The sequence below is a fragment of the Homarus americanus genome, unplaced genomic scaffold (assembly GCF_018991925.1).
Source record: "Homarus americanus isolate GMGI-L3 unplaced genomic scaffold, GMGI_Hamer_2.0 scaffold27457, whole genome shotgun sequence".
In the NCBI taxonomy this organism is placed as follows: Eukaryota; Metazoa; Arthropoda; class Malacostraca; order Decapoda; family Nephropidae; genus Homarus; species Homarus americanus.
The window spans coordinates 218739-246297 of record NW_024731296.1 but is presented as its reverse complement, the minus strand read 5'-3'; the positions used below and the strand labels follow the sequence as shown (position 1 = coordinate 246297).

Sequence of the window (27559 nt, the reverse complement as noted above, 5' to 3'; positions counted from 1 at the left end):
CAGGGTAGACACAGGGACTAAACAGAGAAGTTCTTTCCTTCACGGAGACAACAACGACTGACCGAGACTATTCACTAGGTGCCGCATTTTGGTCTTGCTCTCCACGGAACCCTTACAACAGACGGTGACGGGGTACATGGGGTCCCTGTCCTAATGGGCCCCAGTCGAGCCAAGCCATTAGGATTTTGGGGCCCAATTCTAAATGGGTGTCAATCTTAATGAGGACTAATCCTATTCGAACACCTAATCGTAATCGGCCCAAATCCACACAGCCCCCATTTCTAAGTGTTCAGTTGGAGCCTGTTATGACACGTCTCACCCCCCACACATGCACTTTTTTCAACTAAATTATCTTCCCAAACCTTAAGTATTCCCCAAATTTTAAGTATTTCTCCAAACTTTAAGTATTTCCCTAAAGCAAGTATTTCCCCAAAGCTTAAGCATTTCCCCAAAGCTTAAGCATTTCCCCAAAGCTTAAATATTTCCCCAAAGCTTAACTATTTCTCCAAAGCTTAAGTATTTCCCCAAAGTTTAAGTATTTCCCCAAAGCTTAAATATTTCCCCAAAGCTTAAGTATTTCTCCAAAGCTTAAGCATTTCCTCAAAGTTTAAGCATTTCCCCAAGGCTTTCAACTATCACACGAAGGTATAAAAAGAGTAATCAGCTGATGGTGTCATCCTAGTTTTACCTCACGAAAGACGAGGGCGGATCCAGGAAGAGTTCAGGTGAGGGGGAAGGAGGGGTGAGAGGGGAAGAGGTGGTGAGAGGGAAGGAGGTGAGAGGGAAGGAGGGTGAGTGAGAGAGGGAAGGAGGGGTGAAGAGGAGAGGGGGAAGGAGGAGGTGAGAGGGGGAAGGAGTGGTGAGGAGGAAGGAGGGTGAGAGGGAAGGAGTGGTGAGGGGAAGGAGGGTGAGAGGGAAGGAGGGAGGTGGGGAAGGGAGTGGTGAAGGGGAAGGAGGGTGGTGAGGGAAGGAGGGGTGGGGAAGGAGGAGGGTGAGGGGGAAGGAGTGGTGAAGGGGAAGAGTGTGAGAGGGAAGGTGAGGGGAAGAGGAGGGGTGAGAGGGGAAGGAGGGGTGAGAGGGAGGGGAGAGGTGGGGGGAAGGAGGGTGAGGGGGAGGGGGAAGGGGAAGGAGGGTGGGGGGAAGGGGGTGTGAGGGGGAGGAGGGAGGTGAGAGGGGAGGGTGAGAGGGGAAGGGTGGGGGGAAGAGGAGGGAATTAAGAGAGGGAAGGAGGGTGAGAGGGGAAGGAGGGTGAGAGGGAAGGAGGTGAGTGAGGGGAAGGAGGGGTGAGGGAAGGGGGAGGTGGGTGAGAGGGGAAGGAGGAGGGGGAAGGAGGGTGAGAGGGGAAAGAGGGTGGTGGGGAGGGAGAGGGGTGAGAGGGGGAAGGAGGGTGGAGGGGGAAGGAGGGTGAGAGGGAAGGGAGGGGTGAGGGGGGGGGAAGGGAGTGGGTGGGGAAGGGAGGGTGAGAGGGGAAGGAGTGGTGAGAGGGGAAGGAGTGGTGAGAGGGGAAGGAGTGGTGAGAGGGGAAGGAGTGGTGAGGGGGAAGAAGGGGGTTTGAAGGGGAAGGGAGGATAAGGGGGAAGGAGTAGTGAGGGGGAAGGAGGGATTTGAAGGGGAAGAGGGGAGAACGAGGAATAAGAAGGATGAGCGAAGGAGAAGGAGGGAGAAGAGGTATAAAAAAAAGAGGAGAAGGAAGATGAGGGGTTAGGTTCACTCACCGTTGGGGAAACATGACAACATCATCTTATTCCATCTTAAGTGAATCATCTTACAAGGTGGTCACGTGCCTCCCAGCAACTCTGTCCTCGTCTTTCATCACATAATTTGTTTCTGTCGTGCAGAGGGTGGTTACCTTTAGTTGCTGAGTCATGATGAGTTGCAAAAAATCATAGTTCTGACTCAACTGTAATAAATTATACGCCCTTGAGCTTAACCATAGCTGATAATATGCTCTTAAGCTTAACTATCCTTGATTATACGCCCTCACGCTTAAGCATTGCTAATTATATGCCTTCAAGCTTAACTACCCTTGATTATACGCCCTTAAGCTTAAGCATTGCTGATTATATGCCTTCAAGCTTAAGCATCGTTGATTATATGCCTTCAAGCTTAACTACCCTTGATTATACGCCACGCCCTCAAGCTTAACCATCCTTGATCTGAGGTCGAGAGCAGCTTGGTCTATCCCGCTTACTCTGGTACACTACTGTCAAGCGTCACTCACCTGTGTAATCAAGGTTTATTTGGTGTACCTGTTATTACGAGCAACTGTAAAGGTAAGAGAGTAGATGCAAATAGGGATGGGTGGGTGGATGGCTGGGTGTGAAACAGGTGTGGTGGCAGCAGGTGTGGGCGTGGAGGGAATCAACGCCCCTTCAGCACCCAACATACTACGCCTCCATCTATCTGAATTTCGCCCGACAGTAGTGTGTGTGTGTGTGTGTGTGTGTGTGTGTGTGTGTGTGTGTGTGTCCAACCCCCTTAGGTGAGGAGGAGGTATATACTACTCTTCTCCCTCCTCCTCTTCCTTCTTCTTCTTCCTTGCTCTATTAGTCATTCTCCTTCTCATCTTTGTATTCTTATTCCTTATATTCTTCCTTCTTCTTCTCTTTTTCCTTCCCCTATTAGTCACCCTCCTTCTCAACTGTCTTCTCATTCCTTAAATTCTTCCTTCTCCTCCTCGTCTTCCTTCTTCCTTCCCTACCTCCTCTTTAGCTCTATTTTCATTCTCTCGACTTTAATCCTCCCCTTTCATTCTTCTCCTATCCCTGTCTTGCCTCCATTATCCTCCATCTCTGTTTACTCATTCTCTCTTCTCTTCGTTATCACCTCTCCTCTCCTCTCCAAGTACTCTTTCTCTTCGTAATATTTCTTCTCTATCTCCTCTCTTTTCTACTTCTTCCTCGTTCTAAGACTCCCGAGGGTAGAAAAGAAAATGAGAAGGGAGAGAAAGAGTAAAAAGAAGTAGAAGATAACTTTAGGAAGAAAAAAGGAAGAAAGGGAAGGAATCAGCCTGGGGAAAAGAAGGAAAGGAGAGGAAAATGCTGGTAAGACAAGAGGAAGTAAAGGAGGAGGGGGAGTGAGAGAAGGAGGAGAGGAGGGGAAAGAAAGAAGAGATGGGTAAGAGGAGGAGGAATAAAATGTGAAGGACTGTAGTTAAGACAAGGGAGGAAAGAGAGGAAGAGGAGGAAGGAGAATAAGAGGTGGACTGTATGCAGAATAGATAAGGCGGAGGAGGAAGAGGGAAAAAGAAAATGAACACTACTAACAGGGGGAGGGTACACTAAGGTAGATCCCAGTGACGTACAGTATTTACCTCCCAACATTTGCCGAGTACATTTTTATCCCGTGTTGCTGAACCTTCCAAAGCGACGACCTCTTAACGCCTTGTTGACAGACGGGATAATTTTCTGTATGTCTATAGTCAGACAAACAGGCGTACAGACACTCCACCCCACACAGACAGACAGACAGACAGACAGAGGGAAGAATCAATGAAGCCCCCTCACTCCTCAGGTAAGACTGCCTACCTCAGTCTGTGCATCTTTTGTTGGTGGTAATCCAGAGTGACGTGTGACGACCTTGTGTGATCAGCCCTCACCTCACGCTCATCCCTCCCCTCCCTACGCCCGTCTGTCATCCGCCCCTCCCTTCCTACCACGCCTACAGTGTACCCCCACTGATCTAGTACACACCACAAAGTCAAGCCACGTTCTATGGAAAACCCGTCAAGCTAATTCTCTAAGCTAAGTTCCTTAAACAAGCTATCCATCTAGAAAAAAATAAATCAGTTGAATAAGCTGCCCAGACATGCTAATTCTCCTGCAGAAGTTATCCATCAAAGCTAAATTAATCAAGAAACCTGGTTAATTTGTCCAATAATAACTTCCAGCCAGCTAATCATTTAAATTATTTAATAAACTATAGCTTCACCCAGTTAACCTTCTCAGTCAGCTATCTCCTTCCTCCAGCTAACCTTCTAAGCGAACCCTCCCAGCTAGCACACGTCTCCCGTCTGTGGCACCAGGTAGGGCCATAACTTGCTGCCTCCCTGGACCTCCTGCAGGCATTGTGAGGCAGCGCCACCATCGTCACAAGTACCAATTATCCAGTTTCTTTCTCTGTCTCTTTCTTTCTTTCTATTGCTGCCTCTCTCTTTTTTTCTTTTTTTATTTCTCTTGCTGCCCGCCTGCCCCCCCCCCCCTCTCTCTCTCTCTCTCTCTCTTTCCCCATACCAACCTATATCTCTCGTGTTTTCACTCTACTTATCTCTTGTTCTTTATTTTATTATGGTTTCTTATTTTTGTATATCACTCCATTTTTCTCTTGTTTTGTTTTAATCATAGTTTATCTCTCTCTCTCTCTCTCTCTCTCTCTCTCTCTCTCTCTCAAAAATTTCTGTACAGTATTTCTCTTTTGTTCTCTTAGGTACGAAAGTTGCACCAAGGATTATCTCTCTCTCACTCTTTCTATCTCACCTGGAAGGAGGACACACTGGAAAGGCTTCAAGCACCAGGAAACAAACACACACACACAGCAGCAACAAGCATGGCAGAAGCAATGTGGAACTCGAGTACACACAAAATAGATATATTTTTTTTCTTCCCGATATGTGACTACAACAACGGTATGGCGAGTTCCGGGTTTCACACACACACACACACACACACACACACACACACACACACACACACACACACACACACACACACACACACACGAGGGTTATTTATGTATATAATTGAAACAACTCGTTATAACTGGCTCTCGACTTCAATATCAACGAAATTTGTAAAGAAAAAAATATATAGAAAGTTTATATTACTTCTGGGAGTTTTTTTCGATGAGCTTCTTATATATATAAAAAAAAACACAGAATCAAAACAACAGGATTCTTGTGGTGTTTGGGACGTGTACAAAAGGTTAATTTCTTGGTCGTCTTGAAGGACACAATGCACCCGAGGCCACTTGAGCATATAAGGACAATGTGTGCGTGATGCAAGCAGTTATGTTTCACCATCGTCCTCCCCTTCCCTCCCTTCCCTTCCTTCCCTTCCCTCCCTCCCTCCCCTTCCTTCCTTCCTTCCTGCTGAGCCCTCCACCCCCTGAGCACTGCCTCCCTCCTAACCCACCCACCCTCCCTCCCTCCTTCCCATCCACCCTCCCTTAATCACCACCTTCCCTTCCTCACCCACCCTCCATACCCTGAGCACCTTCCTCCCTCCCTCACCCACCTTTCCTCCCTTCCTCACCCACCTTCCCTCCTTCCCTCACCCACCCTTCTCCCTCTCTCACCCACCCTCCTCCCTCTCTCATCCACCCTCCCTCCCCCACCCTTCTCCCTCTCTCACCCACCTCCTCCCTCTCTCACCCACCCTCCCTCTCTCACCCCACCCTCCATACCCTGAGCACCTTCCTCCCTCCCTCCACCCACCTTCCTCACCCTCCCTCTCTCACCCACCCTTCTCCCTCTCTCACCCACCCTTCTCCCTCTCTCATCCACCCTCCATACCTGAGCACCTTCCTCCTCCCTCACCCACCTTTCCTCCTTCCTCACCCACCCTCACCCACCCTTCTCCCCTCTCACCCACCCTCCTCCCTCTCTCACCCACCCCCCCTCTCTCCACCCACCCTCCATACCCCGAGCACCTTCCCTCCTTCCCTCACCCACCCTTCTCCCTCTCTCACCCACCCTCCTCCCTCTCTCATCCACCCTCCATACCCTGAGCACGCCCTTGGACTCAGATCAAGTGTTTTATATCCTGTGAATCCAGGCACACACGTACCCATAAGGTCTTGGTCCGTGTGAGCCTAGACATTCATACCTGTACGACCCCGAACCGTGTGAATCCGAGCACTCGTACACTCGTCAGGGATCCAATGCCTTTCTTATTTCCCTAACGCATAACACGTGAGAAGGGAGCGGACTGTATCAGGGCCTCACCACACACACACACACACACACACACACACACACTTGCACACACACACACACACACACACACACACACACACACCACACAGCCAAACACTGTTATTGCCCACGGATGTCCTTCAAACTTGACTCCACTGGGCCCACCGGACACACCTGTAGCTCTGCTCATGCATCGCTTCTGTGTGTGTGTGTGTGTGTGTGTGTGTGTGTGTGTGTGTGTGTGTGTGTGTGTGTGTGTGTGTGTGTGTGAGATCTCCATTATATCACCACCAAACACATTTGTCATCATCATCATCATCATCATCACTAACAATCACCACAAGTATTCAGACACAAGTTTATATATTCCTCTCCTAGTCTCATCTGGTTCATCATTCTCCACACACCTACACCACCTCAGGGACCCCGCTCACCGGGGGGAAAAGGGCACAGAAAAAAGTAAAATTTTCGCTAGGTTAATTAAGTTAGGAGAGGTGAAATTTCCTGTGACATTTTTTCCAAGATTCGGAACTTCAGACAGACTACAGTACATGACAGATGAACTTTGACTCTTAAGGTTTCAAGGTCGAGAGTTTAACGGGGCAGTTCGCGGTCTATGTCGAGTCATATCATGTAAACATAAACAAAACACTACAACATGATGTATGGTCAAGTCAGAGGTTATTTAGATTAATCCCTAAATCACAGTGTTTACGACGTAATAACAGCTGTCCATCAGGTGACACAGCAGCAGCTCCTGGGATGACCTTAGGTAACCGCGGCACCGCCCCGCTGTTTACAGCCTCCCACCACGCGACTGAATCATGCCTTCTGGGAAACTGCGGTGAACTACGTAAATAATGTGAGGTGAGGGAGAGACTGTTACTGCAAGATACCGACCTGCAGGCGACACGGCACAAGAGGCTGCAGGACAACAGAGAGCCTGCGACGGACCACCTTGGAGAGACGGCACGTGGGTGAGGGAGTTGAAGGGTGAACACACCAGTAGTTACTAAATCTTTTCTCTCAAGATGGTGAGATTGGAGGGTGTTCATAACTGCATTTTCAGGAAGGAAGTGTAGGTATAAGTATAGGCGGAGGTAGGGGGGAACGTAGGGTGGTTGGTGGTGACTCAGAGGCCAGCCAGACGCGTACTCGCACCACCCACTCGCGGAATGATAATGATAATCCACCCACGCCGCTAAGGTCGACTAGCCCGCTGCGTGTTAACACAGGCCTCACCCTCGACACACTCGGGGCTTAACACTTTTTTCCAGTCGTCCCAAAACAACAACCAAGACCAAGTGGAGAGTCATCCCAGGGAATGCCTCGACACGCAACCAGTACCACCCAGCCGCCTCGCCTCCCTCACCGTGCCTCTCCACCTAGGCCTCCCACCCCTGCCTCCCTCACCACCTACAAGTCATTACCACACCTGCCGCTGCCAACCAAAGAACAACACCCTCTCCCCCTCCTTGCTCGGCACTATTTTCCAATGTCCTGAGTGGAAATAACTCTCTCTCTCTCTCTCTCTCTCTCTCTCTCTCTCTCTCTCTCTCTCTCCTCAAGACGATACTACATAAACCCACAAGTTCATAAGATAAAACAGTAAACACAGAGGCCCATAAGAAGCGTCCTTTACCACGTACTGACTATCCCATAGGCCTACTTAATTATCTAACCACTATTCTGAAATTTCTTAAAAGGATCGTAAGCTGAATTTTCCTCGGAAGTGAAGATGTAACAACGTATCTAACTAAGTCATTTAAGTTACAGCACAAACTTGAAATACAAAAAATGGCTTTAATATTACACAAACTCGTTAATCAGATTCGTTCTCCCTTAAATAACAGTTAAGTTAGGTTAGGATAGGTTAAGTTGGGTTAATTTAGTTTAGGTTAAATTGGGGTGAGGTGGGTTGGGTTGCCAGGTTGCTGGGCCAGCCAGCTGGGCTGGGTTGCCAGGCTTGCTGGGCTGGGCTAGCTGGGCCAGGGCCTTATTTAGGTTAGGTTATCATATTTTTTGTGGAGACGGACCTAATATAATGGCTATATAAGATGAAGGCATACGAGTGTTGTTGTATTCATCACAGGAAAGACAGTGACCAGAATAGCCCACACGAGACCCCAAACTAAGGTATTGCCCGTTTGTGAAGCAGGACGGCGAAAATAACCTCCCCCACACACACCCAGCATTTCCTCTGTCTGTACTACCACACAAACAGACAGACAGCCAGCCACGCACACATACAGACAGATACACACACACACAGAACGTAATGGTTTTCTCAAGTATATTTAGTCGAATTCAACTTTCTTTTTGTTTTTATTTTTTACTTTAATCGTCTGCTTGAGTGACCATTTCTCAGGTTATCTTAATTACATTGTATTACCATCATCATTCAGGGTTAATTTTAGTCATACGTCAGGCAGCGACACGACAACAGCCTTCTGGTAAAACTGTCATACCCGTCAACACAAAAACTCTGAAGGCGGCAAAAAATAAATAATAAAAAAAAAAACACCGAAAAACTACTCTCCGTATTTTCCATAATATAATTTAGCACAGAAACTTTTAATAATCTGTTTTTTCAGCCAAGTTTTGTATTAGAGAAACAGCCCAGTAAAAGTCGGGAGATACACACGGACATTATTATACAATTAGTTGGCACCATAGTCGAGTGCAATCTCGATATCATCATCATCAACGACCTCCTGGGTAACGTTTATCACTTACGTAACTCTTATTTCCGCTTCCCCTTTTCCTCCCCCCCCCACCACCACTATCATCACCACCACTATCATTAACACCACCATTACCACCCTCACCACCACCAACACCACACCACATCACCAACCACCACCACCACATCATCGCCATACCACCATCACCACCACTACCACCATCACACCACCATCACCACCACACTACCACCATCGCCATTACCACCATCATCACCACCGACCACCATCATCGCCATTACCACCACCATCACCACCACCACCATCATCGCCATTACCACCATCACTTCCACCACCACCATCATCGCCATTACTACCACCATCATCACACCACCACCATCATCGCCATTACCAATCACCACCACCACCACCATCATCGCCACACCACCATCATCACCACCACCACACCATCATCGCCATTACCACCATCACCACCACTACCACCATCATCGCCATTACCACCATCACCACCACTACCACCATCATCGCCATTACCACCATCACCACCACTACCACCATCATCGCCATTACCACCATCACCACCACTACCACCACCATTGCCACTACCATCATCATCATCGCCACTACCACCACCATCACCTCACTACTACCACCATCACCTCACTACCACCATCATCGCCACTACTACTACCACCACCATCACCTCACCATCACCTCACCACCATCATCGCCATTACCACCATCACCATTGCCACCACCACCATTATCGCCACCTGACACCACCACCTCACTACTACTGTACTACCACCATCACCCCACTCACTACAACCATCACCCTCACTACCACCATCACCTCACTAATACCACCATCACCTCACTAACACCACCATCACCTCACCACCACCATCACCTCACTAATACCACCATCACCTCACCACCACCATCACCTCACCACCACCATCACCTCACTACCACACCATCACCTCACCACCACCATCACCTCACTAATACCACCATCACCTCACCACCACCATCACCTCACCACCACCATCACCTCACTACTACCACCATCACCTCCCACCACCACCATCACCTCACTACTACCACCATCACCTCACTACTATCACCATCACCTCACCACTACCACCATCACTCACCACCACCATCATCACCTCACCACCACCATCACCTCACTACACCACCATCACCATCACCTCACCACCACCATCACCTCACTACTACCACCATCACCTCACTACTACCACCCTCACCACCACTACCACCATCATCGCCATTACCACCATCACCACCACTACCACCACCATTGCCACTACCATCATCATCATCGCCACTACCACCACCATCACCTCACTACTACCACCATCACCTCACTACCACCATCATCGCCACTACTACTACCACCACCATCACCTCACCATCACCTCACCACCACCATCGTCAACTAGACCCTAATAAGCTTACAAACTGCAAACTCCCTTAACTCACACGACTAGCAAAATTTTTATGAGCATGTTATTTGATTTTACTCTCTCTCTCTCTCTCTCTCTCTCTCTCTCTCTCTCTCTCTCTCTCTCTCTCTCATCAGGCCTGCCATGTCTCTGTCAATTCTACTAATCGACAGAGTAAAACCCGCCAACGTATGTATGACTGTCAATTTGACTAGATCAAGCTTCGTTTTATTTTGTCATTCTTGATTTTCTGTTATTTTGCTGTTTCTGTTAATCTTGTGACCCCATCAAAACGTTCCTGTCTCTTCCCATACAAACGCCCCCATTAATCTCCCCCATTAATACGCTCTTCTTCCCTATACCCCATCAATACACTGCCCCACCCACCCTCTCAACACGTTGACCTCATTAAATCGCCCCCATCAACCCCCCCCAAACACACTCACTCACACACCCTCAACACGTCCCTCTTCCCCTCACACCGTCAACCCGTACTCCCTCCTCACCTTCCCTCCACCGCATCAACCACCACAATCACGGACAACCGCAGGAATTTACAGACCCGGTGGCATACTATGGAGGGAGGGAGGGGAAGTACTTACTGGTAGATGCTGGGTCAACGTAGCAACGAAGTGGGGGTAGGGAGAGTGAGTACTTGAAGAAGGAGGGAGGGAAAGTAGATACTGGCAGATATTGGGGAAGATGAACGCAGGCGGGAGGTACTTGCACAGGAGGGAAGGGAGGAAGGGAACTGCCAGACGTTGGTCAACATAACAGCAGCAGGGGGATCTACAATACTTGCAGAAGGTGGAGGAAAAAAATATGCGGTTGAAAGTAACTGACACATGGAAAAGGAACACGTAAAGCAGTAGCAAGAAAAGACAAGGAAGGAAGGATGGAAGGAAGGAAGGAAGGAAGGAAGGAAGGAAGGGCAGACGAGAAGGAAAGAAAACCTGGTCCTAGAGTGACGTGAATTGAAAGCTTAGAAGAATATACACGAGACAGGAACATTTATTAAGACACGTGGGGACAGAACAGGACTCACACAAGGAGGAAAGACCTGGGACTGTGGACATGCAGGAGGGATGTAAACCATATAAAAAGGGACACGCCACAGAAGGACACGGAACGACCATTGAGGATACAGAAGGACACGGAACAATCACTAAGGACATACATGGAGCAGAGAAACAAGAAAGACAGAGGTGGACAAGAAACACGGAGGGAGGAAGTGAGGCACACACAAGAGCCCGACAAAGTTACTAGGGTGTGAAATTGTTACGTGGGTCAGCACAAGCGTGTTGTCGTTTACGTGGTCGTCGTGTTCTGTGTGGGGTCACTACCGCACCGCCACCACCTGCCCGAGGAAGGCGCTGCAAGGGGTCACGGTACTGGTGTTGGTCTTCAGGTGACGGAAGGTGAGGGTGGTGGGTCGCCTAGATTGACTGGTCCGGTCGGGGTGAGTGAGTGGATGGATGTAAGAGTGAGTAAAAGCCTGATTACGTAAACCCACGAGTGAATAAATTTAACCGAGTGAGTGAGATTCATAAAGGTCAGTCCCCGACAGTAGTGGAAGCGGCGACAGTGACCACCTTAAATCACTACTGATACTGTACTAACTTCCCACGCCACTCCCAGAACCAAAACTCTTCCTGTCTCTGCCTCTTCTGTCCACCACTACCACCCCTAATGAGTTATTTTCTCTCCCCTCTCTTCTCCTCTTCCTGTTTCTCTTCCTCTTCACTTATTCTCCCTCTCCTCCTCCGCCTTCTCCTACTCTTCACCAATTCTCCCTTTCCTCCTCCTCCTCTTCCTTTAACCAACCTATGTTTTATTACCCATTCCCACTACCACTAACATAAAGCCACACTCACCACCACCCGTCTTTCCTTCCACCCTCAAGAGGTTATTTTCTCTCTCGTCGTCTTCTCCCCTCCATCTCCTCTCTCACTCCCCCCATCTCCACTCTCACCTCCTCCCCTTGTTAGCTCTCCTCCCAGCTCCCTCAAACACGCAGACGATACTATAGCATAAGTAATAATAAGCAGCGGGTCAGAATGTCTTCATGCCGTGCTTACAACTTCCGTGTTTCCTGTGCTATATTAACCTTCACTGCCTAGCAACATCCAACACTCATAAACGCCTTAAGACTGGCCTCATCTCTACTATACAAACACCTACCTACCTACCTATTACATAAAACACCTCAGAACTAATGAACCAATCTCAATGTAACTTTTGCAGGCTCACGGGGTAATTCTCTGGGATAAAGTGGTGTTGAATTCTGGTTTTAAAAGTGAATAAAGGACGAGGTTATGAAGGGGGGGATCAGGAGAGCTTCCCCTCCAGTGTATAAAGGAGTAAGGCATAATCAGGGCCGTAAGAGAGGCGCTGCGACAGGTTATGTGATCCACCTGGCCTCGCTGTTCAGTCCGTGATGGTATGGGGAGCTTCAAGGAGGTCCAGACAAGGAGCAGTTTTTTTTTGATGTTATAGGTACTAGGGCTGCCGGTGGGATGTGCACAGTGGGAAGAGAAACAGGGAAGGAAAGATAAAGAGGGAGGAAGGGCAGGAATCAGGGGAGGGAGGGAGGAGGGAGGAGGAGGGAGGAGGGAGGAAGGAAGGAAGAAGTCAGTGAGTGAGAAGAAGAAGTCATAGAGCCGGGTTGTGCAGGAAGGATGTTCGAAGCAGAGCGTGACTGTGTGTGGTAAGACTGGACAGTGGGAGAGCTGTAGGGTAAGACAGGGCGGTGTAGAACGGTGGGGGGTAAGGTAGGAGTGGTGTAGGGTAAGACCAGGGCGGTGTAGGGGACAGTGGGGGGTAAGGTAGGGTGGTGTGGGTAAGACAGGGGCAGGTGTAGGGAACGGTAGGGAGGTAGGGTGGTGTAGGGGTAGTGTGGAACGGTAGGGGAAGGTAGGGTGGTGTAGGGTAAGACAGGGCGGTGTAGGGAACGGTAGGGGGTAAGGTAGGGTGGTGTAGGGTAAGACAAGACGGTGTAGGGTAGGGTTGGGCAGGACAGGGAAGGTCTAGGTCACTACAGCCGGGGGTGTGCAGGGTGTCCGTCTACCTGACTTTCTCTGGGTGACCTGGAAGGGTGAAGGGGCGGACATGAAGTAGAGAAAGGAGGAGGGAGGAGTGAAGGAAGAAGGAAGAGGGCGAAGAAAAGATGGAGCAGTCATGTAATAAAGGAGGGGTCAAGTAAGGAGGAAGGGGTGATGGAAGAAGGGAGAGAGAGGGGGGGATGTGGGACGGAGAGAGGGGTAGAAAAAGTACAATAGTTGGCAACCAGAGAAGAAGAAACAAGGAGGGAGGGAGGGAGGGAGGGGAAAAGAGAAGGGGCTCCATGAATTGGAGGGGATGGGGTGGGAAGGAGTGGGGTGCCAGGTGGGGGGGGGACAGTGTGTAGACCTGGCCTGACTACTTTACCTCTTATCACAACACACTCTTACTGACCTATAAACACACTTCCTCACCCAAGCCGGTCTCTGTCTCAGCAACTTTTTTTTCGATACATTTTCTCTGAGGAAAGTTGAGATTTTCTCCCCGTAAAGCTCTCACTTGTAGAGAAAGCAATGTAAGATTAATGAATAAGACCCAAACTTTCGTGGTTATTGTTTATCAAGTGGCGTCATTAAATACCCGTGTTTATGTATATACAGTATATATAAACTACTTAATTGTATAATGCATAAATCATCGTCACCTGTTTGTTGACAAGATATCACTATGTAATGGTCAAGTCGTCCTCACAAGTGAGAACACTGAGGTACAACTTGGAAGAGGATGACGAAAGAACTTGGAGAAAATTTTACCTGTTGAGGGGCCAGTCAAGGTCACTAATATGAGGTGCCAAGGTGACCTGGGATGAGGTCAATTGGTGGGAGGTCAGGCCGTCAGGGTAGTGGTGGCAGCAGGTCGCCACACCCAAGCAAACAAGGGGTGTTGGCCAGACTCACGATAGTACTCTTCTCTACCCGTTATCAACACAAACTACAGTACTTCCGCTCTCACACACACCTCACCACAACAGCTATATTTGTCAACAGAGCACGAGAACGTTGTCGTTGTGATTATTCTTCTCTCTCTCCGTACACCACACTTGTACCTCCCACCAGCCAACACGACCACAACGATCAGTGGCTTTACCAAACACCCCACACGATAATAAAACACTCTCCAGTGTCTGGTTACGACAGCCAAGACGCTAAAATTGTTTGGTATTTTCCGTCGTCGCTGTTATAAACGTTAATAGTTTCACGAGTCTCCAGCCTAGACAATGGTGTTCATTCCTCTGTTGATAAGGAGGTTGACACTCACGCCAAGAACAACAACACAGGCCTGGGTCATGGGTGGGAGGCAGACGGATGCACGCGTGTGGACGGTGTGAGTGTGGGCGCGCGTGTGGACGGTTTGAGCAAGGGTGAACGTGTGCGTTTGTGTGTGTGCGTTTGTGTGCAGCGTGGAGAAGCGTGTGTTGTGGTGGGGAGAGTCAGTAGACCCCCCTCTGCCACACTCCGGGCCCGACGCTCGCGTGGATCAGCTGTTGAGGTGCCTCACCGTGCCACCCTACCGTCCCTCCCTCGTCCACCTTCTGCCGTCCAAGGTCTATCGTCGACGATCCCTACATGCTGTCTCACAACCTTTTATAGAGATCTACCCCTCCTTCCCTAACCCCACACTCTACCCCTACAGGGCCCAAGGACGACCACTGTCACTCCAACCGGCACTGTGTTGTTGACATCCTCACTACCGTAACAGATGACTCGCTGTTGCTGTGCATAACATTATACAGATGACAAAACGCTACTTCTAAATATCTTTCTCACTTCGTCTCCTCTCCTACAACCAAGTATTTCCGCCCTTTTTTCTCCGATGAGTTTCTATAGATAGCAACTCCTTGTTAGAGCATTAGTATATAGATGCTTCTTCCTGTCACTTATATTCTCTCTATTCATCTAATTTGCGGACTAATGAACCTGACTCGTATATTTATCTATTCCAATCTGCTGATAAATGAACTACAATGTCCTTGTTAAACAAACTAATGTACCATTTGAGGAAAGAGATTGTATCAGCGAAGTCAGAGACGAGGTTGCCGAGATACAATCAGCGGTCGGAGGGGAGGGGAGAGGGGGTAGGTGAGGGTTAGGGAGTAGAGTTGATGCCTCCTATGGGACGCTAGACTGGTAATGTATCATCCATAGATCGTAAAAAAAAATCCTGACATCCTCGACTAGCTGGTACAGTAACTAGGGTCTCTTTCTCCTCCTCCACCCATCCCACCCACCCCCTCCTGCCTAGTCTCCCTTCCTCTCTCATATTTTACTCTTTACTGATATGGGGATGAAAAAAGGGGGAGGAAAGATGGGACAGAGGAAGGTAGAGGTATAAGACAGAGATATAGAGGTGTATAGTGTATGATTTTTTAAAAGATGTATTAAAGCGTTACGTTGTTCTTCTGATACTCTTTCTTCTTCCTCCTCCTCTCCTGCCGCCACCTTAACCTCCTCCTTTCACAGGTCACCACTGCCACTCCTCCCACTTTGAAATGGTATAGAAAACTCCCACTCATTCTCCTCTTACTCTTCAGTTGACAATAGATCTTCACTCCGTCCCCTCTCACTACCTCTTCCCCCACAAACAACTCTCATTCCCTCTCCTCTCACAAGCCACTCTCATTCCCTCTCCTCCCACGAGCCAGTCCTACTTCCTCTCCTCCCACAAGCCACCCTCATTCCCTCTCCTCCCACAAGCCAGTCCTACTTCCTCTCCTCCCACAAGCCACTTTCATTCCCTCTCCTCCCACAAGCCAGTCCTACTTCCTCTCCTCCCACCAAGCCAGTCCTACTTCCTCTCCTCCCACAAGCCACCCTCATTCCCTCTCCTCCAACAAGCCAGCCATACTCCTCCTACAAGCCACTCTCATTCCCTCTCCTCCCACGAGCCAGTCTACTTCCTCTCCTCCCACAAGCCACCCTCATTCCCTCTCCTCCCACAAGCCAGCCATACTCCTCCTACAAGCCACTCTCATTCCCCTCTCCTCCCACAGAGCCAGTCCCTACTTCCTCTCCTCCCACAAGCCACCCTCATTCCCTCTCCTCCAACAAGCCACTCTCATTCCCTCTCCTCCCACAAGCCAGACATACTCCTACAAGCCCTCTCATTCCTTCTCCTCCCACAAGCCAGTCCTACTTCCTTTCCTCCCACAAGCCACCCTCATTCCCTCTCCTCCCACAAGCCAGTCCTACTTCCTCTCCTCCCACAAGCCACCCTCATTCCTCTCCCCCACAAGCCAGTCGTACTCCTCCTACAAGCCACTCTCATTCCCTCTCCTCCCACAAGCCAGTCGTACTCCTTCTACAAGCCACTCTCATTCCCTCTCCCCCACAAGTCAATCGTACTCCTTCTACAAGCCACTCTCACTCCTCCCACTCAGAGCTGACAGAACCCCCCGCCCACCCAGAGAATAACAAGAATTAGCCCAGTGAGTAAGACATTTTCATACCCTTGAGTACGATGACTTAACTGAGTAAAAAATGACTTAACCCTTTGAGTATGATGTCATAACCCTTTCAATACAGTGACCTATTCCTTCAAGTAAGATCACATTCCACCTAGAAGGATTAAGTCGTCATACCCAAGAAGTTAATCATGACTTATTCTCTAGTCACTTCTTTAAATATACTTGAAACTAAATAATAATAATGGAAAATGGAAAAAATGAGTTAAAAGACAATAAAAATGGGGAAACTAAAAATGGAAACAAATGACGATCAGGGGGAAATTGAAAATATGTAAACAAACACTATGAAATCGAGAGGGAAAAAATATATATTATAGAAACAAATTGTGGGTGAAATTGGGAAAACAAGTGATGTATTGCTCGTGAGTTGGGTGTTCCCGGCAGTGCCCCCCCCCCCTCCCCCAACACACACACACACTGACAGGTTCACTCCTATACGGTAGTTCAAGTTGGCACTCAGCCACCAATATACTGTGCTCCCTCACCTCCAACTATACTTCCTCTCCCCATACATCCACTTCTTACCTCCCATCCATCTATCTAATCACAGTAGTCCATTACTTACCTCTCCCCCCCCTCTCTTCCTACTTCCCTCATCCATCCCATTACCTCTCTCCCTCTCCCCTCCCTCATACAAAATCCCATTCCCTCACCTCATCCATTCTTCCCTTCTCACCAAGTCTCACTCTTTCTCTTCCTATTCTCTTCACCAGCCCATCACTTCACCTTCTTCCATCCCCCGTACCTACACCCACTCCTGCCACATCACCACATCCTTTTAGAGAGAGAGACACACACCCCCATTAAGGGAATATGACACCCTCCACTGTTTCACACTTCATATTTCCTTACTTGAATGTTTTAACTCCCTGAATCTAATGATACAAAAGCAAAGGTATAAAATAAATTGTGAATATTTTTTTCCTTTGTGAACATTCAGTCTTATTCTGTTTAATTACTTAACACACATTAATGGGTCAAAATAAAAAATAGGTCCTGACACCTTTATCAATGAATTTATAAACAAATACTTAAATGTGTCATACTGTACAATAATAAGAGCACCTCATCTGTGACCGAGCATAATCTTGAGATGATAACTGTGTGTCTATGAAAATCTCAAGGGAAAGCTCTCATGTAGGCTGAAGAGATATTCAGAGGTGGGTCATACCTAACATACCATGGAGGGGAGGGTCGACGCCAGATACCCTGATGATAGCAGGGAGAATATATAGCTAACGTGGTGGAAGGTGGGGGGAGGGGGAGGGTTGGGAGGGGTGATGGGGTCTTGGTGAGGATGGGGGAGGGGTGGGGTCTGGTGGTCGGATTTTGGTGATTTGAAGTTCCTTGGTGATGGAGATGTGAGGTGTGGTGGAAAGTTTAGACAAAAAATTTGAAAAAATATGGGGGGAAAAATAAGAGAAGATAAAAACAGAATAAAATATGGGGAATAAAAAGCAGATTAGTACTGTACTGTAATATAGAAGGGTTGGAAGAAGAAAGAGCACACTGTCTTGCTTCAATCTGTGGCTTGTCTGAGCCCTAAGGAATAACTCTACTGCAGAAAAAAAAAATCCCCTCAAGATAAAATGTGTTTTTCCTTAGAATAAAGAAGTTTTCTTATTCAATTTTTATCATTATTACATATGCTGACTAATTCAACAGGGAGACTGATTATTACAACCGGTAATACAAGATAATGTTGTTAATATACTGTACTGGTGTTAGCGTGTAATGCACCTTAAGGCTCCCAGCTCCCTTGGAGTTGTCAGTAGAGGGTAACAATACCCCAGCAGCCCTCATACTGGCAGCTCCAAAACAGGACAAACAAGTTTCAGCCCCACCCTACCCCGCCACCACACGCATACAACAACATGTGTACAAGGATCACATATCAACCACTTTAATAAACATATGCCAGGTACTTAAGTACAGTAAATATAAGACTGCATCTCAGGGTAACACACAAGTACCATCCACAACCGATGACATGATTAACTAACTTGCCCAAATTGTCAAAATATAAGTACTAATTTTATTTCAGATGTACAGTACAACATATCTATCTACAGTACACATTATATCATGTACTGTACTGTAAGTTCAAATCAAGTAAATCCAGGTATGACAATTCACCTTACAGTATTTATCAGAATTTATATAAGCACTGTGGTACTGTACTGTACTATATAACCTGCTCACTAACTATGGTTGCCTTTGCATTCAAATCCTGCCTCTTGCTCTATCTTAACACACACACACAAAACACAAAGTATTCAACCATCTCTGACATAATGCATATATTTACAGTCACTTACTGTCACCGCAAGCAGCAATGAGTAGGATGACACATAAACAAACACTATGTTAGACTGTAAGTCATGTCATGTTTATTGGGTGTGCCTGCCCGTATACAGAATGTAGAGTACGAAGATGGTGGAGATGAGAGGCCCAGAAGGAGGTTGGAGCCAGTGAAGGGAGTTTGTTTATGTATAATTATAATCACCTGACTCAGCCATAGCTGACCAGCCAGGGGGCCAGGCTATAAGGTGGGCATTTCAGTATAGCTAGCTACCCATATCTTAAGAGTCAACACCTACCCTGGCTTCTCTCTAGACTTTCAATACGTAAGTTTAATTAGTACTTATTGTGTACACAGGTAGACTATGTCCATTGCATCATTTATCAGTGTGACAATATAGAAATATGGAAATTGAGTACTCATTGTAAGTGTTAAGATTAGACTAATTACATAGCCATGATTGTTATATAAATATATATTGGATTTAACATTTATGTAGGAGTGCCTATGTATGACTTATTTGAAATACTAAATGAATTGTATTCAACAGGTTTGACCGAATTATAATGTTTGTGTCCAATGTCATGCGTCTAAATATCCTTTAACTGCCTGACTGGCGGTTACACTTACCTTTTTATTACTGTATTTGATATTTTCAGATTTCTTCTCCTACTATTACCCCTAAAAATTATACCATTTTCTGCTAAGTTTTACCTGCATTCTTCTCAACTTATACTGTACATAAGAAGACATTCTTTTGAACATTTACATCCACTTCTTGATTTTACTCAGACAGCTAATTTATTCCATTATTTTAAATGGCTTGTTTCAATATTTTTTCTCTCTCCCCCCTCAGTGTTTTCTTGAATGGTCAAGAGATGGGATCAATGCAATCCTGCTAAAAGTCTGGCCTTCAAACTGAACTAGTAACCATTTCATAATATTACTCTTAGGAGTCCAGGATCCAGTTTCTCAAAGGCTTGTATATTTAAGTTCCATGTTCTGAGAGATGTCAAGATACAGTCAGCTGGCTCAGTTAAGCCATGAAACTAATCTGGTAGTCAAAATAGCATAAAAACTGCCCTGATACTGTATCTTTCAATATCTAACTTCATTTAAAAAAACAAAAAAAAACACAGAATTTGAGTCCTGCATAATAAACTTTCTTGTGTACAGTATCAGCAACAATACTACACAAGACACTGAAGTTAACAGAGTACTGTACTCACGTATTGTCAGGCATGCCGGAGCTGATGCATTCAGCCAACAGGTCTTCACTCTCAGAGTCAGAGTGAGTACTTGACCTGTTTTGGGAGTGTTCTCGCGACCTGTCTTGTCTAGGCTCTTCTGAACTCTCTCGCCCACCTACAATTTGATCTCCTTCCCGAGCAGACACACTTAGATCCCCATGTTCCTGTGGGAAAGGAGGACATCGAACTTTAGAATTTGAATTTGAATAACAATTTGATTATTCAATAAATAAAACAGTAAATGAAATTCATTTAAGTATCATGAACCCGAGATAATTTGAGTAGTAATAATATTGCATGAAAGGAATAATGTTAGAAGAATGCCAGAACATTATACTGTAACAGGAAATCAATTGTAAACCATATCCTATACTATAGACGGTTATCACACAGTTCAACACATTTCCCGTACCGGTCCATGGAGTCTTGGAATGTTGGTCAATGGCCGTCCCCTCTGGGAGCCACGAGAGGCAGCGCGGGATGCCTCACTACCTGTCGTTTCACTGCTGTCTTTGCCATCACCTCGAAGTCGGTCCTTTGAAGGATGAGAAGTGCATACCTGTTTGTCAAGGTGAGCGTACATGTCAGATGAATTACACATAAACATTATAATTACGGTGCCCACCATGATGGCTACAATTACTATTATTAAACTAAATAATTATCAACAGATATAAAGCCATAGTTCTCCCCGCAGTACAGGTGGCTCAAACATACAAACAATAATATTAAGTAACTTTGACTACAATGAAGGAATTAAAAAGAATTACATGAATTGAAAATGATACAATAAAGATGAACAGGCAAGAAATGATCATGAAACATAGGAACATGGGTGAAAATTTTCTCTAATTACTTGGTCATGCAGAGTTTGGCAAAACAATTAGGAGAGTATAGGTGATACATTCTGCTCCTACATAAGAGATCCACTGAGTCAATACTGTGACTGAATATTTGATAAAGGACTGAATACAGGCTACCTATAATGATGGTATCAAATATTATACAGGGTTCCAAAATAAGACATGAATTACAAGACTCATAAAATTTGGATGATGACCCGAGTTAATAATATTGCTGCAAAATATATATTTGTTGGTGTAGAGTAATTTAAGATATTATTGTGTAAAGCAAACATTTTAAGAGTATTACCTGTTGCCTTGGTAGTTTGGGAACCCTGATTACACATCCACTCAAACTTCATTTATCTAGTATATAACTGAAGGAAATTAGTGGTACAGTTACTACGAGCAAAACACTCCTCATGCCCTTCATGCAATTGAAAAAATTAAGTACAGTAAATCTAAGCAGATGTTATCAGAAAGATGTTCCACTTTTCACCTTCTTTCTTCAACTGCTAGTTAGATTAGGTTAGGTTAAGTCAAGTTAGGATTCTTTGGCCATATCCACAATTACACAGGTTCATCAGGGATCCGTCACACAGGAACTTCGACAAAATCTGTCATTTTTTTTCTATGTATTTTCTTTCTTCCTTACCTTTACTTTTATTTTGTAAAAATGTGGTTACCTGTACAGATAAAATGGCCTCTAATCTTTTTCCAATCATAACTACTGTACCATTAACTACATTGCAAGCAGTTAATGATGTTTTCAGTTTTGCTATAAGAAACTAGAGTAATTATCTATATAACATGCTTGAAACATCTGCCCCATACACTTCTACTTTATCAATCAATACGCCATTCTACACACAACACAGTCAAAGGTGTGACATCATACACTACATGAAGTGAAAAGATGCATCAGATAGACAATGAATAGTTGTGTACATGCTTGGTAGTGGCTTCTGTTGAAAGACATTCTTGTTAGACCAAAGAAAGTGAGCAGTGTTAAGACGAAGCTATTGAACCATAAGGGTTTAAGTGATATACTGTATCTACAAAATATCACACAAGTCATGTCGAGAAGTGAGATAATGAAGGTAAGACTAGCATTAATTGGGTGCTGAGATAAGCAATATAGTTAAATACTAACCGTGGGTATGCCATCATCCAGGATGGGTAGGTCATCATCAATTGTAAGTGATGATAAGGAAGTGGCTCGGGAGAACTCAACTGGAGTGCCTTCCTCTACCCATGCTCTGGGGGCCTCGCTAAACACTCCCGTACTTGTTCTTGGGCCTGTCAGTTCATAAAAATCAACAGTAAGAGCAATACCGTCTAAAAGTGGAAACAAATTTGTCTCTTAAATTTTTCTGATAAAAAAATGTTGCACACTTATAATACTTTAGCAGCTAATGGAACCACCTCAGAAACTATATACAGTACTGTACAGTACTTCTACAGTATGTTCTGTGACTCAGATCCTTTTCTCTAGTCCTATACACACTGTCTGCCACATAATCTACAATGTTTTAAAAATCCTCTCAAAGAACTATTTTCCACCACTTAACTTTTCATTGTTTCCCCTTATGTCTACAGTTTTCTCTTTCTTTCCCTATTTCTAAAATTTCCACATATTTCTGTATAACTCATAATAGCATCATATCAACACAACTTCAGATTTCTCCAACAAATCATCTTGGGAAATGTTGTAGGATTTTCAATAGCAGCATTAGTATCTTAAATATTCAGTGAAGATTTTTCATAGATTATCCCATTATGGTCTCAGGAAGAGGCTTTTATTATGGGAAGTTGTTTTTTAATAAAAGTATTTAAAACTAAAATTACAACTTCTTCAAAAATTTCCCTTATCTGTGTTGCTGAAGCTTATTCTCCACCAGTTTGCCTGGTCTTGTATCACTCCCTCTGTACAGAATATAATACTTATCAGTCCTGAGAACTAACCCTGGGTTGGTGGTGTTTTGAAAGGCTGTGATGGAGGTCTCGACCTCTTGGGACTTGGTGGTACAGTGTGGTTGGGAGAATCTGGAAGGTCACTTGGGGATATTGCACCACTAGTAAACCGGCTGTTGAAAAGAAGAAATAAATTATGGTAATACACAGTACAGTATAATTAAAGAAGATAATGCTTTGGTTCTCTACTGCCCAACAAGCCAGCATTACCTCTCACAGATGTGGCTTTCCTTAAAAATCCAGCAGCTCCATATTCTATCACTCAGAAACACTAACTGCTATGTCCTTTATTATCTCAGGTCATGAATTTAATCCCTGCATGTGTCCTAGTCCACAAAATAAGGACATCCAGGTTCTTTTCACTCAATCTTTCAATCACTCTCTCATCACTACAATTACATTTATGTGCATTAAAAGTTATTTTTTTCTTTTCAGTAATTACTACAAAAAGAATGAAACACTCGCCCTAAGTCCAGGAGCTTAAAATTTTAAGAATACTGTATGTACAGTCGTCCACAAAAATCCTGTCGCCTCTCCTGCTGCTCCACAAAACCTGAGATTTAGACTCGTAGACACTGATGTGGTATTCTGTCCATAAATATTTCGGATTCATGGGTCTGAGGCTCTGGGTTCGTGGTTCACGAGGAGAGGTGACTGCATCTGTACACATTTTATATTTTTAGGATTTTTCAAATGTTATCTGCCATCAAATCTATCAATAAATTCACACCATATACTGTACTGTACAGTACCTGAAGTCCGAGACAACAGAGCTGCGGTCATCATGGATGGACTGAACCTCAAAGCTGCTGAGGGAGGAGACGGAGGTGGCCCGGGAGAACATGAGTGGTGTCTCCTCATAGTGCACACTCTTGCCTGTGTGAGGAAAACAGTTGTTGAATAATTGTTTATGACTACAGTATAAATTTTTATAAAAAAAAATGACTCCTAGATACAATACATATTAAGGAGAAAGTTAACGAAAGTACAGTACATGCAAAGGACCACAGATAAAATACTGTACCTGTTAAAGAGAAATTTAATGACAGTACAGTATGTGAAAATTATGAAATGTAATAAATGAAAAAAGAAATAACACCCTAATATTAATTTAAAATATTGTACAGTATTGCAATATGTATACAGGTACTCAATATTATCTTCAATAGGATAATTATCATATACCTGTATGTTGAGTCTACAGTGAATAACTTAACAGTTTCTAAACCACTAAAAAGAAGATTGGCGATAAATTTTGTTATATTAAAATACCTGTACATTTCCTGTTGAATGTAGCATATATTCTATACATTGGTAACTCATAGAAATTACAATTCAAAATTTCCAAACAAATATTGTGTAACAATAATGTGACAATTGTCAATAATAACTACTACAGTATTAACACATCAGAAAAAGTTTCAAATTATAATGAATTATTTTGGAGAACAAACAAGGAGTTCAAATAACAAACATGAAATCTGAATACAGTACTGTACTGGGAAAGGCAAAGTAAAGGATATACTGTATGTTAAGTTATGTAAAAAATTATCTGATTTACTGTATATTCAGTAGAATACTTTGTAAGACAATATTACTCGCACTCCTACACATACACACACATATACAGATGTAAATATATACAATATAGTATGAGTAACAGCAATACCCCTGACGTACGATACACCACTCCCAACATTTCTCACCTTCCGGTCTCTCTAACTGTTGGGATGAAGGTGTGTGACTTCCGTCTCTGTTAGCATCCTCGATTTCCTCTCCTCGGACTTCCTCCTGTCTGTTCTTCTTCTCCTCACTGCTAATAACCTCTGGCTTGTGCTCTCCATCTTCTGACAGCTCTCCCATAAGGCCATCTCTAGTGGGTGTGAAAATCATTAGTGTTAGTTCAGAATCATGAAATTTAAAGAGAAATAAATAAAACTGTACAATGTAATGGAAACAATTTCAAACGAGTGTCAAACAGCACGATAAAATCTTCTGATACTGAAAAAAATTATATCGGAAATTTATATATCAAATACATTTGTTTCCAATGAAATGAAGACCTGAACATTAAATTTACAAGAAAATATGAGGTGTTTAGAATAGAAAGGTTATATCAACCAGATTACTCAATTTCCCATTTTCTATGCCAGCCCATGGCCCCAGCCTTCCTCTATCAGATAATGATGTTAGGCAATGTGGATATGCCTCCAGCATGGTACAATCCCAAAATAGAAACATGGGCAGAATACATGCAGTACAGCTTGACAATTGAGCTGAGTTGAGATATTCAGACATAATCCTTTGCTATTCTATAGGCCTCCTATACTGTAGTGCATTACAGTAACTATACAAGACAACAATAGAAAAAAGAAAAAATACTGTTTTCAATCTTACCTATCATTATTAGCATTGATTTCACCACTTGTTAATGAAGAAACAGATGAGAATCTTGAGAGGGAAACAGGCGTTCCTTCAACACAGTATGTGATGGGTTTGTCTGGTGTCATAATGCCTGAACTAAGACCACTCTTGACAGGGAGGCCGGTGTGGGAGGGCAGAGGCTCCAGGGTGTCACGAGCATCATCTGAATCCTCCACACTTTCAAGGATCTCATCTTTACTCTCCTTTTCTTTCTTTTTCTTGAGAATGATTATTTACACATCAGTAAAAAATACATCAACACTTTTTTAGCAGTTTTTAACTACAACAGAGTATCATATTTCATTCATATCTCATAAAATAATAGTTTAAGGTATTTTAAACAAGGGCTAATTCTATCTTAGTGATCACAGATTTGACAAGTAGCTCACCTCCACAGTAGTGGGCGCTGATGATCCTTCTCTTTCTATCTCCTTAATGGCTGGCTCCCGAAGGTCTGTCATAGAAGTAGCAGTGGAGAAGTTGTATGGTGTCTCATATGGCGTACCTTCAGTGTAATAGGTCTTGAGAGAGTCATCATGGATTGAGGGTTCAAAGAACTGGGAAGAGGGTTCTTGGGGAGGTTTGGGAGGACGCCGGTACAAGGCAGCTTCATCACTATCACGTTCTTCTGAGTACCTGTGAAGGTGCGACCTTTAGTAGTCAAGGCCTAATTAGCATGTCCACAAATTCAATGATAATTTACAATAGTAAAAAAAAATAATAATATACAACTCTCTAAAAAGCTAAATTCTTATGGTTTGAGCAGTAAGATAATTAATTTATTCACCAATCAAAATGTTTCTGAAGATTTTATGACTGAAATGAGGAAATCTTGTCTAGTATAGCACATGTACAGTAAGTGATGGAATCTTACACAACTAAATACAGGCACTGTACTGTATAATGTTATGCCATCATCATTCATATTAGCACTAAATAATTAAATAATATCAACATTAAAAAAATCATCTTGAAAAAGCAAAACTAAATATAAAAACCAGTACAAAAAATTCAGCAAAATAAAAACTTCTAAGATAAAAAAAATAAGATTTTCTTTTACCAAAATTATTCTAAAGGGATATAAAATAATGGTAACCCTTTAGCAAAGGTAGAAACTGGGCATCTTTATGTTACCAGTATGAGAGATTAAGTAAGTATTTCCTGAGAAAATCTTGTAACACTTCTAGTTAATGACAGCCACATTTATAGTCTCTGTGCTAGTATCATATTCTGTACTAAATTTTTTTCCTGTAAAAGAATGACTAAACACAGAGAAAAAATAAAAGGCTTTGTTCTGTTGAAAAATACCCATTTCACAGAGAAGTTCTCTGTGCCTTCTTAAAGAACTTCACAATCCTTATTCCTCCCTTCAAATATTTTTACTACATGAACAGCATACCACTTTTTTTAATAATTTCTATACATTAATAACTGAAAGGTTTATTGATATGCAAAGGCAGTCAGGAAATATATACTGTACTGTAGCTATAACTTATACATGAAATTACAAATTACATATACAGTACAGTATTTCACTTTAATGTTATACAATAAATGGTTTCTTTTTCTCATATATGAACATGAATAAGAGCACATGAACTTAATTGGCCATGAATTAAGCCAAAAGCAGCCTAAAACCTTCAGCAGTGATGCTATACTCAGCAGTACACATTTTTAGGTTTACAGTATACCATCTAGCACATGGCAGAAAAAAAGCTGAATCTAAGATTATCAGCAGATGACAGTACTATACTGAATTACAAACCACTCATAGTCATCATTTTGCCCAAAATACTCCAGAGATCTGTTGTTGTCTCTGCCTTGTACCGGTGCCTCATACAGCTACTGATTAGCTTCAGGTAACTCCACCAGAACCAGAGACTGACCCAATACCAAACTGTTCCAGGATCATTAATAGGAGACTGGTGATAAACTACAAAAAACATTCTATATATAGTTTCTAATACAGTATTAGAATTTATATATCAGTACTGAATTATCAATGTTCTCCTTCCCTGCAGTATACAGTATAGTAACGCAATAGTAACGCAATTCAAAAAAATTGGTAGAAAATATTCAAAATAGTGCAAAAAAAATTAACTAAAGAAATGAGCAGCACCAATGAAAACTCATAAAACTGCTTGGATAAAAACACTAAGTTT

At 44.1% G+C, this 27559-nt stretch overlaps 1 protein-coding gene across 7 annotated transcripts in view; it reads right to left on the bottom strand.

Annotated features, from left to right (window-relative positions):
* LOC121867580 (adenomatous polyposis coli protein-like) overlaps positions 1-27559 on the bottom strand; it is a 240190-nt gene that overhangs the window by 20159 nt on the left and 192472 nt on the right. For 5 of the 7 annotated variants that reach the window (XM_042367595.1, XM_042367597.1, XM_042367594.1 and 2 more), the window contains 8 exons: positions 25787-26048; positions 25371-25615; positions 24680-24846; positions 23726-23849; positions 22965-23086; positions 22153-22298; positions 20570-20716; positions 20137-20321 (listed from right to left, as the gene is read on the bottom strand). In XM_042367595.1, the coding sequence (XP_042223529.1) occupies positions 20137-20321; positions 20570-20716; positions 22153-22298; positions 22965-23086; positions 23726-23849; positions 24680-24846; positions 25371-25615; positions 25787-26048 (1398 nt within the window). The remainder of the gene's footprint in view (positions 1-20136; positions 20322-20569; positions 20717-22152; positions 22299-22964; positions 23087-23725; positions 23850-24679; positions 24847-25370; positions 25616-25786; positions 26049-27559) is intronic. The other 2 variants (XM_042367592.1, XM_042367591.1) reach the window with 2 other exon arrangements.